This window comes from Orycteropus afer, unplaced genomic scaffold, assembly GCF_000298275.1.
Source record: "Orycteropus afer afer isolate SDZICR_OR568_19922 unplaced genomic scaffold, OryAfe1.0 scaffold00059, whole genome shotgun sequence".
NCBI lineage: Eukaryota > Metazoa > Chordata > Mammalia > Tubulidentata > Orycteropodidae > Orycteropus > Orycteropus afer.
The window spans coordinates 4,925,406-4,938,244 of record NW_006921646.1 but is presented as its reverse complement, the minus strand read 5'-3'; the positions used below and the strand labels follow the sequence as shown (position 1 = coordinate 4,938,244).

Below are 12,839 nucleotides of genomic sequence, written 5' to 3'. Positions count from 1 at the left end.
GGAAACGACTCGACGGCACTTAACAACAACAACATGGGGGTGGGGTGGGGTGCTGCCTGAGATCACAGTGAGTGGGTTGGTGAGTCCAGAGAGAAGCCCAACTCATCCTTGGAAGTTCATCTTGTTTTAGCTTCCAGAGAGCTAACCCCCGACTCATGACAACCTCAAGAACAATAGAACAAAACATTATCTGGTCCTGCGCCATCCTCATGATGGGCTGCAGTTGTGACTGTTGTGATCCATAGGGCTTTTATTGACTGATTTTTGGAAATAGATCACCAGGCCCTTCTTCCTAGTCTGTCTTAGTCTGGAAGCTCTGCTGGAACCTGTTCAGCATCATAGCAACACAAGCCTCCACTGACAGATGGGTGGGGCCTGTGCATGAGGGGCACTGGCCTGGGAGATGAACGCAGGTCTCCCAGATGGAAGACGAAAATTTTACCACCAAACCACCCAAAAGCCCCAGAGATTTGTGTAAGTGGAAAAACACAAGAAGCACACAATTCTAAGTGGAAAAACACAAGAAACTTTCCAACTCTAGGCCTCTCACTGCTTCTGAGACCACTCACTGCTCTCCCACACATGGATCAGAGGGGCTTCTCCTTGATTCCTGCTCTCCCCTGCACCAAGCCGGAGTACTCACCTCGCCACGGTAGGTTGGGGGGATGAGACCACAGTACATGGGGACAAAGCAACTGCAGTACAGGGCCTGTGGGAAGAGAACAAGGGGCTGAGATGACAGGGGACCTGGGAGCTATATAGGGAGGGATTGTCTGTAGGCCCCTGGGACTCTGCCAGCCTGGCCTTCCTTAAACCCAAGGCTAAGCACTAGTCTGGGAAGCGGAGCTCCAAGTTTAATTCCTGGCCCAGTATCCTCCATAACCTGCTTGGTCAGTCTGGGCATGATGTCCCAACTTTAAAGTGAGAAGATGGCCTTAATGACATCCAGAGGCTCCTCTGGCACCTAAATTCTATGAATCCAATGGAATTCATCAACTTTTGAGTTAGGCCCTGGAATCAAAGGAAGGTGAGACCCCCACCCTTGGGAATGCCCAAAGAAAGAGAAAGCAAGAAAGTGATGTCACAGGGGCTAACAGGTGCTGTGATAAATCCATAGAGTGCTGCTCAGACTTCCTCAACAGGCTGATGCCATCCCCCAGCTGTTGGGACCTTCCACTCCAGCCCCCTCAGCAGCCCTCCCTCAGAAATTCCACAGCTGCAGGGGAACTATCTCACCCAAGTCATCTACTCCCAGATGCAGCCTGAGGCCAAAGACTGGCTGAGGGGGGGGTGGGGCACACAAAGGCCTGGCCTTATCTGAATCTGGGGACATCTCTGAAAACCCAGGGGAGCCCTGGTGGTGCAGTGGTTAAATGCTCAGCTGCTAACAGAAAAGTCTGCAATTTGAACCCACCAGCTACTCCGTGGGAGAAAGATGTGGCAGCCTACGTCTGAAAAGATTTATAGTCTTGGAAATCCTATGCAGGCAATTCTATTCTGTCCTATAGGGTCACCATGAGTCAGAATCGACTTGATGATAACAGGTTTGGGACTTTTGGTTTTCTGAAGAGCCATGCCAGCTCCAGAGCTCTCTGCAGAATTTGCAGAGCTTCTGTTGAACCATATTGCAAGTCAGGTCTCCCTCTGCTTACTCCTGCCTCTGGCACCCCATGAAACCCTTCTGCTCACAGATTTCTGTCCAGAGCCTGTCTCCAAAGAATATGACCTAATGCAAAGCAGGAACCGGAGGCCCAGATTTATTTGGGTTACAATAATAAAACAAATGATGGAGGTGGACTTATCCTTTGCTTCCAGCCTCCCTCTACTAAGCTTTAGGCTCTTGCTGGCACCCTTCTCTGGTCCCTCTGGAAATGGGAGGTGGCCCTGCCTGGCACCCTTCTCTGGTCCCTCTGGAAATGGGAGGTGGCACTGCAGCTTCCCCTGAAGGATGGTGGACAGTCTGAGTCTGCTGCTTAAATTGCCCTTCCCTTTGGACTACCCAAGGCCTAGCTCAAGTGTTCTCCCTAGGACAGCTATCCTCCAAATAAAGCTAGGTGTTAAGTAAAGCAGGGTTATGTGAGGTGGATGGAGGAGGTGGCCATGTCCACTACTTACTTACCCCCTACACACACACACATACACACACCACCTCACCCAGGATCATGGCCAGGCCAGTGTGAAGATGTGAGGATGCATGGCAAAAGTTCTGCATTTTGGATGAAGGGTGTGGAAATAGGATGGAGAACCATGTAGTTTAATTCCTCTGTCCTGAAAGAAAATTGGGCATATCCAGGGCACTCTCCAATAGCAGTAACTCAGAATTGAAACTCACATTAATGAATGAATGCATTTAAAGAGCTTAGAACTGTGCACTGGGTCTAACAGTGTTATGATTAGAGCCATTTTTCTAACTGATACCCATTCCATGAGGATTTAGTTCTTTTATCTAGGGCTTGTGTTCAGCTACGAAGTGAAAGGCTGGCAGTTCGAATCCATCCAGCAGTACCACAGAAGCAAGGCCTGGCTATCTAATCTGTAAATTACAGCTATCAAAAACCATGTGGAATGCAGCTTAGCTCGGACACACATGGGGGTCATCATGAGTCAGGATCGACTCATCAATGGCAACAGGTTTTTTCTTTTTCTTATCAAGGGCCACTGGAAGGCAAGGCCCTTGATAAGAAACTTCTCTCTTCCCTGATTGTTTTGGAAAACAGGGAGTAATTCCAGGGTAGGTAGGTGCACACTGCAACCCAGGCCAGGAGTCCCTAAAGGAGACATGAGACAGGTTATACCTGGACTTCTGAGAAGCTCCAGGATTAGCACAGAGGACAGAACAGAGGCCAGAGGAGTCACTGCAGAGAGTGATCAAGTCTGACTTGCCCTGCAGTACTTTGCGTAGGACATGTCCTCTAACACTGCCTGGCACAGAGAGATGCCAGAGTGATGAAAAAAGGGAAGGAACAGAGAAGCAGGAAATAGAAGGAAGGAAGTGAGGCAGACAGGTGGACCACCCCAGGAGTCATCAAGTTGGACCAGTTCTGACCTTCCTCTCCCAGACCCTGCCTGCCTAGTCCTAGCCCCCATCTCCCCAGAATAAAACCATGCCTTCCATGGCCAAGATCCTACCTCCCCAGCACAGAATCTGCTTCCCCAGGACCAGACTCCTGCATCCCAGATCATCCCTCTTTGCCAGGTCCGAACTTCCAAACATACCGTCCCACCCCCACGTCCCCAGCCCCAGCCCACCAATTTTCCCTTCTCAGACCCAGTCTCCCGTGCCCAGAGCCTGCCTCCCCAGACCCTAGCCCCTTGCCTCGATGAGCTCTTCTTTGGATGTATACTCTGAAACCACGACATTCTCTCCATCCGTGAGCCGGGTGAGGCTCACATGCAGCTTCCCAGTGGCGACCTTGTAAGAGTCCTCAGGCAGAACCCTGTACAGAAACTGCCGCATCATCTGTACCATCTTGCAAGATGGGGACAAGGGCCCCAGGAAGAATTTCCTCACCTCGGCCACACTCACATTGAGGGCTCTGAGGTACTCATCTGTGGAGGAAGCAGAGAGAGGAAGGGCAGTGATTAACATCACACAGTAGACCAAGGCCAAGAGAAGTCTACAATAATATTGCCATCTTGTCCTGCATCCAAGGAGCTCTGGTAGCATAGTGCCTAAGGCACTTGACTGCTAACCAGAAGGCTGGTGGTTCAAACCCACCAGCCACTCCTCGGAAGGAAGGTTGGGCAATCTACTTCCGTAGTGATACTGCCTCGGAAACCCAAGGAGGGGGCACTATGAGTCGGGTTTGACTCGATGGCAAATAACAACAACAACAACATTTATAAGTAGAGCGACTGAGGCACAGAAAGGTTAAGTGACTTGTCTGAAGTCACATAGCAATTATGATGAAAAAACAAAGTTAAGAATGCCTTCTACTCCTCTAGTGTTTTACAGTTCACAAATAATTCCACACCAATCCTAGAGGCAGATAGGATAAGGAGCTTCAGCACCATTTTACAGATGTGGAAACCAAGGCAGAGAGAAATTGTATCTTGCCTGAGGTTGGACCGCCAGGAAGTGGCTTTTCTGACTCCGAACCCCACCTTCTTTCCCCAGCTATTGGACTGATCCCCAGACTGAGGCCCAAGAGCATGAGGCCGAGTCTGGGTTGCCATGGTCATGGCCTCTTCTCAACAACATTCAGAATCACACCTACATATGTGTAATAGTCACTGGCCAGAGCAACGGAGCATCTTAGCGGTCACCCCCTCCATGGGAGGGTGCTCCGGGGAAGGGGAAGTGCAATGGTCCTGCAGTTTTAGGGAGATTAGCTTTATCATGTACTGACATTACAAACAGTGTTCTCCCTCAAGGGAGAGCAGTGGCCAACCCACCAGCAGGTTGTAAAGCAACTAAGCATTTGGATACCAAAGTGATGGGAGTCGAACCAGTGTGGGGACTCACTGTTTCTGGAATTCTTGATAAGCTGCTTGAACTGGCCTCCCAAGGGTCAGTGACCTTTGCCACAATGCCTAAGAGCCAGGAGCAACTGGTTCTCACTTGCCCATATGCTTCTTTCCATACTCCTAGCATGGGCATGGGAGCTCTGGTAGCATAGTGGCTAAGACACTTGCCTGCTAACCAGACGGCTGGCGGTTCAAACCCACCAGCCACTCCTCGGAAGGAAGGTTGGGCAATCCTACTTCCGTAGTGATACTGCCTCAGAAACCCAAGGAGGGGTCGCTATGAGTCAGGTTTGACTCGACAGCACATAACAACAACAACAACAGCATGGGCATTGGCTAGAATGGATGGAAGGAAATATATGCTCATTGTAGAAAATATCATTTTTTTAAATGTAGATAAGCAAAAAAAAAAGAAAAAAAGAAAAGAAAAGATTAAAATATTGTAGAATCCCTCCATCCAGAGATTAACATTTGATCTAAGTCCTCCTAGGTTATATATTTTAATCTTATATGGGGTCATAATATATATATATCCGTATATGTATATATATATAGATATAGTGTATCTATGTTTTAAAACTTTATTGTGATTTGGGTGAAAGTTTACAGAGCAAATTGGTTTTCCATTCAATAGCTCATGAACATTTTGTTTTGTGAAATTGATTGCAATCCTTACAATGTCACAATACTCTTCCCACTTCCTCTCTGTTTACCATTTCTATTCATCCTTCTTTCCTGTCCTTTACTGTCTTCTGAGCTTGATCCCTGGGGAAATGGTTCCCCTTTTATCTCATTTGGTTGATTTTTCCATGGAGTCCGTACCTCCCTGGTGTTACTGTTCACTTTATAGGCCTGAAGGTTGGGCAATCTAGTTCCATAATGATGTTGTTGTTGTTGTTGTTATGTGCCGTCGAGTCGGCCCCGACTCATAGCGACCCCTCCTTGGGTTTCCGAGGCAGTATCACTACGGAAGTAGGATTGCCCAACCTTCCTTCCGAGGAGTGGCTGGTGGGTTTGAACCGCCAGCCGTCTGGTTAGCAGGCAAGTGTCTTAGCCACTATGCTACCAGAGCTCCCTAATGATACTACCTTGGAAACCCAAGGAGGGGTCGCTATGAGTCAGATCTGACTTGACGGCAGTGAGTTAGGTTTCAGTGGTTTTTTTTTATCACTTGGCTGGAAGTTGAGCCAAGGAGGTAAATTCAGGCTTGAAGGTGTTCTACCAGTCTCTATCAGACTTTTTTATGATTCTGAGTTTTGTTCCACATTTTTCTCCCATTCGGTTCAGGACCTCCTATTGTGATCCCTTTCAGAGAAGTTAGCAGTGGTGGCTGGGCACCATCTAGTTCTTCTGGTCTTAGGGTCATGGAGGTTGGGGTTTGCATTGCCTGTTAGTCCTTTGGACTAAATGTTTCCTTGCATCTTTGACTGTCTTCACTCTTCTTTGCTCTGGACAGGGGAGACCAACTTATATGGCTGCTCATAAGCTTTGGAGACTCTTGTTGCTACTCACCAAAGTAGGATGCAGAACATTGTCTTTGTGGAACTATGTGATGCCAATTGACCTTGATGTTCCCTGAGGCTATGGTCCTGAGCCCTCAAGCCCAGTGACACATTCCCTCAAGGTATTTGGTTATGGTTAAGAAGTTTTCATTAACTTTGCCCCCTATATACTCTACTATATTCATAGATATATTTGCAGCACATGTAAATACATATGTAGAAATGTCCTTTGTCAAACCTATACATGTATGTGGGTGTAGTCCCATTAGCCTTCCCATACCTGTTCAGCTTGTGTGTCTATGTATATACCACTCATAGATTATTGTTATTACTGTAATTGCAGGATTGTGTATGTAATAGTGTTTACCTCTGTTGCCTTTAGTTCTTGTCTTCCTTTGCCTTGATCATTTTATGCTGACCTCTCCCTCACTGTGTACTGCCTTCGCTTTCACTTAAGTTAATATCTGTCTACCCTCTAGTCACTGATTTACCCTCCCTTCCTACCCCTGGTAACCTTCAAAGAATATTCCTCCTATGTGTAAACACTTTCTTGATTTTTTTAGTGGTGGTCTCATATAACATCTGTCCTTTTGTGATTGACATTATGTCCTCTAGGTTCACCCATGTTATGAGATGTTTTGTAGATTCATCATTATTCTTTAACATTGCATAGCATTCCATTGTGTGTATGTACCATACATTGTTTATCCACACATCTGATGACAAGCACTTAGGTTGTTTCCATCTTTTTGCTATCATGCATAATGCTGCAATGAACATTGTTGTTGTTAGGAGTTGTCGAGTCATCTCCAACTCATAGCGACCCTATGTACAGCAGAATGAACACTGCCCAGTCTTGTGCCAGTTCCACAATCCTTGCTATACCTGAGCCCAATGTTGTAGCCACTGTGTCAGTCCATCTTGTTGAAGGCCTTCCCCTCTTTCATTGACCACTCTAACAAGCATGATCTCCTTCTCCAGGGAATGGTCCTTTCTTACAACATGACCAAAGTGGGTGAGATGAAGTCTGGCCATCCTTGCTTCCAAGGAGCATTCCAGCTGCATTTCTTCCAGGCAGATGTTAGTTCTTTTAGCAGTCCATGGTACTTTCAGCATTCTTTGCCAGTACCACAACTCAAAAGCATGGAGTTTTCTTCAACCTTCCTTATTCATTGTCCAGCTCTCACATGTGTCTGAGGTGATTGAAAATACCATGGCTTACGTCAGGTGCACCCTAGTCCTCAAGGAGACATCTTTACTATTCAGCATTTGGAAGAGGTCTATTGCAGCCAGTTTCCCCTGTGCTATATATCATCTCATATCTTGACTGCTGCTTCCATTGGTGTTGATTGTAGAACCAAGTAGTATGAAGTTTTTGACAACTTCAATCTTTTCTTCATTTATTGTGATTCTGCTTATTGGTCCAGTTGTGAGGATTTTTGTTTTCTTTATATGGAGGTGTAACCCATACTGCAGACTATATTCTTCTATCTTCATCAGTAAGTGCTTCAAGTCATCTCACTTTCAGCAAGCAAAGTTGTGTCATTAGCATATCACAGGTTGTTAATGAGTCTTCCTCCAATCCTGATGCCATGTTCTTCTTCATATAGTCTGGCTTCTCAGATTATATGTTCAGCATACAGATTGAATAAGTATGGTGACAAGATACAACCCTGACACACTGTCTTCTTGATTTTAAACCATGCAGTGTCCCCTTGTTCTGTTTGAATGACAGCCTATGTGCAGGTTCTTCATGAGGACAATTAAGTGTTCTGGAATTCCCATTCTTCTCAATGTTACCCATAATTTATTATGATCCACAGAATCCAATGCTTTTGCATAGTCAATAAAACACAAGTAAACATCTTTCTGGTATTCTTTGCTTTCAGCCAAGATGTATCTGACATCAGCAATGATATCCCTCTTTCCATGTCCTCTTCTGAATCCAGCTCGCATTTCTGGAAGCCCTCTGTCAATATGCTGCTGCAATCATTTTTGAATTATCTTCAGCAAGATTTTACTTGCATGTGTTATTAATGATATTGTTTGATAAATTCCACATTCTGTGGGATCACCTTTCTTTGGAATTGGTACAAATATGGATCTTTTCCAGTCAGTTGACCAGGTAGCTGTCTTCCAAATCTCCTGGCATAGCCGAGTGAGTGCCTCCAGTGGGGCATCCATTTGTTGAAACATCTCAAAGGGTATCCCATCAATTCCTGGAGCCATGTTTTTCACCACTTCCTTCAGTGTAGCTTCAACTTCTTCCTTCAATACCATTGATTCTTGATCATTTGCCACCTCCTGAAATGAATGAACATTGACCAATTCTTTTTGGTACAGTGACTCTGTGTATCCCTCCCATCTTCTTTTGATGTTTCAGTATTTTGTCCATAGAATCTTTCAATATTGCAACTCAAGGCTTAAATTCTTTCTTTAGTTCTTTCAGCTTGATAAATGCTGAGCATGTTCTTCCCTTTTGGTTTTCTAACTCCAGGTCTTTGCACATTTCATTATAATAATTGACTTTGTTTCTTAATTGCTCTTTGAAATCTTCTGTTCAGCTCTTTTATCTTGTCATTTCTTCCTTTTGCTTTAGCTACTCTCCATTCAAGTGCAAGTTTAAGAGTTTCATCTGACATCCATTTTGGTCTTTTCTTCCTTTCCTGTCTTTTAAATGACCTTTTGCTGTCTTTATAGATGATGTTCTTGATGTCATCCCATAATTCCTCTGGGTTTCAGTCATTGGTGTTCAATGCATCAAATCTATTCTTTAGATGGTCTCTAAACCAGAAGGGCTATATTCAGGGTCATATTTTGTTTCTTGTGGACTTAATTATCTTCAACTTCAACTTGCATGTGAGCAGTTGATTTTTTTCCACAGTCAGCTCCTGGCCTTGTTTCCGCTGAAGATATTGAACTTTTCCATCGCCTCTTGCCACAGATGTAGTCAATCTGATTCCTGTGTACTCCATCTGATAAAGTCCACATGTATAGCCACTGTTTGTGTTGTCGAAAAAAATGTATTTGCAATGAATAAGTCATTGGTCTTGCAAAATTTAATCATGTGATCTCCAGTCTTATTTCTATTACCAAGGCCAAATTTTCCAACTACCAGTGATTCTTGTTTCCAACTTTTGCTTTCCAATTACCAGTGATAATCAGCACATCTTGATTGGGTGTTTGGTCTATTTCAGGCTTCAGAAGTTGGTAAAAAATCTTCAATTTCTTCATCTTTGGCTTTGGTGATTGGTGCTTAAATTTGAGTAATAGTAGTATTAACTGGTCTTCCTTGTAGGCAATTGAATATTATCCTATCACTGACAGCATTGTACTTCAGGATAGATCTTGAAACATTTTTTTGTGATGATGAATGCCATGCCATTCTTCTTCAAATTGTCATTCCTGGCATAGTTATATAACATCCCATATGACCATATGACATATAGTTGTCTGATTCAAAACAGCCAACACCGGTCCATTTAAGCTCACTAATGCCTAGGATAGGAGCTCTGGTGGCATAGCGCCTAAGGCATTTAACTGCTAACCAGAAGGCTGGTGGTTCAAACCCACCAGCCACTCCTCAGAAGGAAGGTTGGGCAATCTACTTCTGTAGTGATACAGCCTTGGAAACCCAAGGAGGGGTCACTATGAATTGGGTCCAACTCCATGGCAATGAGTTAATGCCCAGGATATCAATCTTTATGCATTCCATTTCATTTTGACAACTTCCAATTTTCCTAGATTCATACTTTGTACATTCCATGTTCTGATTATTAATGGATGTTTGGCGCTGTTTCTCCTCAGTATGAATCATGGCACGTCAGCAAATGGAGGTCCTGAAAGTTTTATTTTGCCATATCATTAAGGTTGGTTCTACTCTGATGAGGCACTTTTCCTGTATTTTGAGTGCCTTCTGACCTGAGGGGTTCATCTTCTGACACTGTTTCAGGACTATTCATAAAACTGTTCAGTAATGTATCAGACAGTGTTTCTCTGCTATTCATAAGGTTTTCCCTGGCCAATTCTCCTTCTTCTTTTTTTAATTTTTATTGTGATTTGGGTTAAAGTTTACAGAGTAAATTCACCTTCCATACAGCAGCTCACATACACTCTGTCTCATGACATTGACTGCAATTTCCCACAATGCAAGAACTCCCCTCCCACTGCCTCCCTATGGTTACCTCTTCCCTGTGTCCTTCCTTCACATGCACTCCTGCCCCCTGAGCTATCTCCCTGTGCATATACAGCCCTTCTTTCTCCCATGATTGATCTCTCCAAGGAGTGTATCTGTCTAACATAAATGTCCAGCTCTTGTCTTTTGTTTGGCTGGAAGCCACAGGAGTGGGTTTGATTCCAGACCAGAAAGGCAGGTAGGGGCCATAGTCTCAGTGGTTCTACCAGGCTCTATCAGACCAGGAAACCTGGTCCTCCTTCTCCCCCCTTTTTTAAAAAATGATTTTGAGGTTTTTTTCCACATTGTTCTTCCACTCTATCCAGAATCTCCTACATAGATCCTCCTCTAAGTGGTTGACAGTGGTAGCTGGGCACCATCTAGTTCTTCTGGTCTCTTAGTTGTATAGGCTGAGGATTGCATGGTATACCAGTCACTTGGACTAATTATTTCCATATGTCTTTGGCTTTTCTTCATCCTTCTTTGCTCTGGATGAGGAGAGACCCATTATTGCATCTAGATGGCTGCTTGTAAGCTTTTAAGATCCCAGTTGCTACTCGCCACAGTAGGATGTGGAGCAATGTTTTTGTGTAAAATATCATGCCAATTGAGCTTGATGTCCCCTGTGACTATGGTCCCAAGCCCAGAGGTCCAATTACTTGCTCCCTCTGGGTAGCTGGCTGTGGCCAAGAAGTGACTACAACCTTGTCCCTTGTCAGCTCTACTGTATGCCTGGAAATTCTTACAGAACACACAAATACACTTGTAGAAACATTGTCTGCCAACCCTATACATGGTCATGGGCACATTCCCCCCTGCATGGATGTACCTAATCATTCAGCCTATCCACCCATCTTATCCATCCATAGATCAATGTTTGCCTTCACTGACAATGCAGTACTGTATGTGCAAAAGGGTTCATCTTTGTTGTCTGTACCTCCCATATACCTCTCTATGTCTCCTGGCCAATTCTTTGAGAAGTAGATGGCCTCTTCCTTCTTCCAAGTCTGTCTCAATCTGCAAGCTCTGCTGAAACCTGTCCACTATGGGCAACCCTACTGGCATCTGAAACACTGGTAGCACAGCCTCCAGTCTCACAGCAACATGCAAGCCACCACAGTACAACAAACTGACAGACACGTTCGTCTCCCTTAGCTGTTCCAAACTTCTCTGCCCACTTCCTGGCCTTTCCCCTACCTGCTCCAGCTGTTGGCCCTGACTTCCTGTTTCCTGCCTTGGGTGGCAGCTCTGCCTCCCCTTACCTGAATCTGGCCATTGGCCCTGGTTTCCTGCAATGAACATGAGTGTGCATATATCTGTTTGTGTCACAGCTCTTATGTCTCTAAGATATATCCTGTCTTAGGCTGGTTTGGTTAGAGCAAAACCAGTGAAATATGTTTATACACACACACACACACACACATATATATCTAGAGAGAGAGAGAGAGAGAGAGAGAGAGAAACTCATCTCAAGGATGCAGTTGTAGAAGCTGGAAAGTCCCAAGTCCATGGATCAGACATTAAGCTGGAAGCTTCTCCTGACTCACAATGTAGTTGCAGGGGTTGACAAACCCTAGATCAGCAGGCAATACAGTAAGCCGGTGGCTTTGGAGGCTGATGAAGCCAAGATTGGCAGGTAAGATGGCAGACTATTGGCTCACAGGTGTAAAGGCAAAAAACCCAAGATCAGCAGGCAATATGGCAGGTCACTGGTTTCAGTCCAAGAGGTCAGATGATGATAAACCAGATGCAGGATCCAGATCAAGCAAAAAGCCAGAGAGCTTTGCCATAGTATTTCCATATATATTGGAAGCAGGCCATATCCCTGAGGAAACTCCCTTTCAACTGTGTGGCTGCTCATAGCAGATCTCATCATAGAAGTGATTACATTATATCAGATCTCATCATGGGGAATGACTACATCATAACTGCTAAATCACTTAGAACCATGGTGCAAGTTGACACACAACCTCAACTATCACATATCCTTAGTAGTGGGATTGTTGGATCATATGTTATTTCTATTTCTAAAGTTTTAAGGAAGTGCCATACTGCTTTCCACAGTGGTTCCAACATTTTATATTTCCATCAGCAGTGTATGAATGTCTCAGTGTCTCCACAACATTGCCAGCATTTGTTGTTTTCTGTTTTTTTTTTTTAACTTTCCTGTTAAAGCTAGGGTGTGATAGTATCTCATTATAGTTTTGACTTGAATCTCTGTACTGGCTAATGATTGTGAACATTTCTTCAGGTGTTTTTGGTCACCTGAATCTTCTTTGGTGAAGTGTTGGTTCATGTCTTCTACCCATTTTTTAATTGCATTATAGTGTATCTATTTTGTAACTTGCTTGTTTCACCTAATATTTTGAATGTCTTTCTACAACAATAACTATCCACTTAACCTCATTTTAGAAGCAGCATAGAGTGCTACTATAATTATACCATTATTTTTTAATTATTATTGTGATTTGGGTGAAAATTTACAGAGAAAATTCACTTTCCATGCAGCAGTTCACATACACTTTGTCTCATGACATTGATCACAATTTACCACAATGCAACAGCTCCCCTCCCACTTTCTCCCCATAGTTACCTCTTCCCTGTGTTCATCCCTCCATGCACTCCTGCCCCCTGAGCTGTCTCCCTGTGCATAAACAGCCCTTCTTTCTCCCATGATTGTTCTCTCCAAGGAGTGT

General features: G+C 44.4%; 1 protein-coding gene across 1 annotated transcript in view; it reads right to left on the bottom strand.

Moving 5' to 3' along the window:
- The window catches only part of PNPLA1 (patatin like phospholipase domain containing 1), a 68,185-nt gene that overhangs the window by 31,688 nt on the left and 23,658 nt on the right, over window positions 1–12,839 (bottom strand). The window contains exons 2-3 of the mRNA XM_007939452.1: window positions 3,317–3,549; window positions 644–709 (exon numbers count right to left, since the gene is read on the bottom strand). Of these exons, the coding sequence (XP_007937643.1) occupies window positions 644–709; window positions 3,317–3,549 (299 nt within the window). The remainder of the gene's footprint in view (window positions 1–643; window positions 710–3,316; window positions 3,550–12,839) is intronic.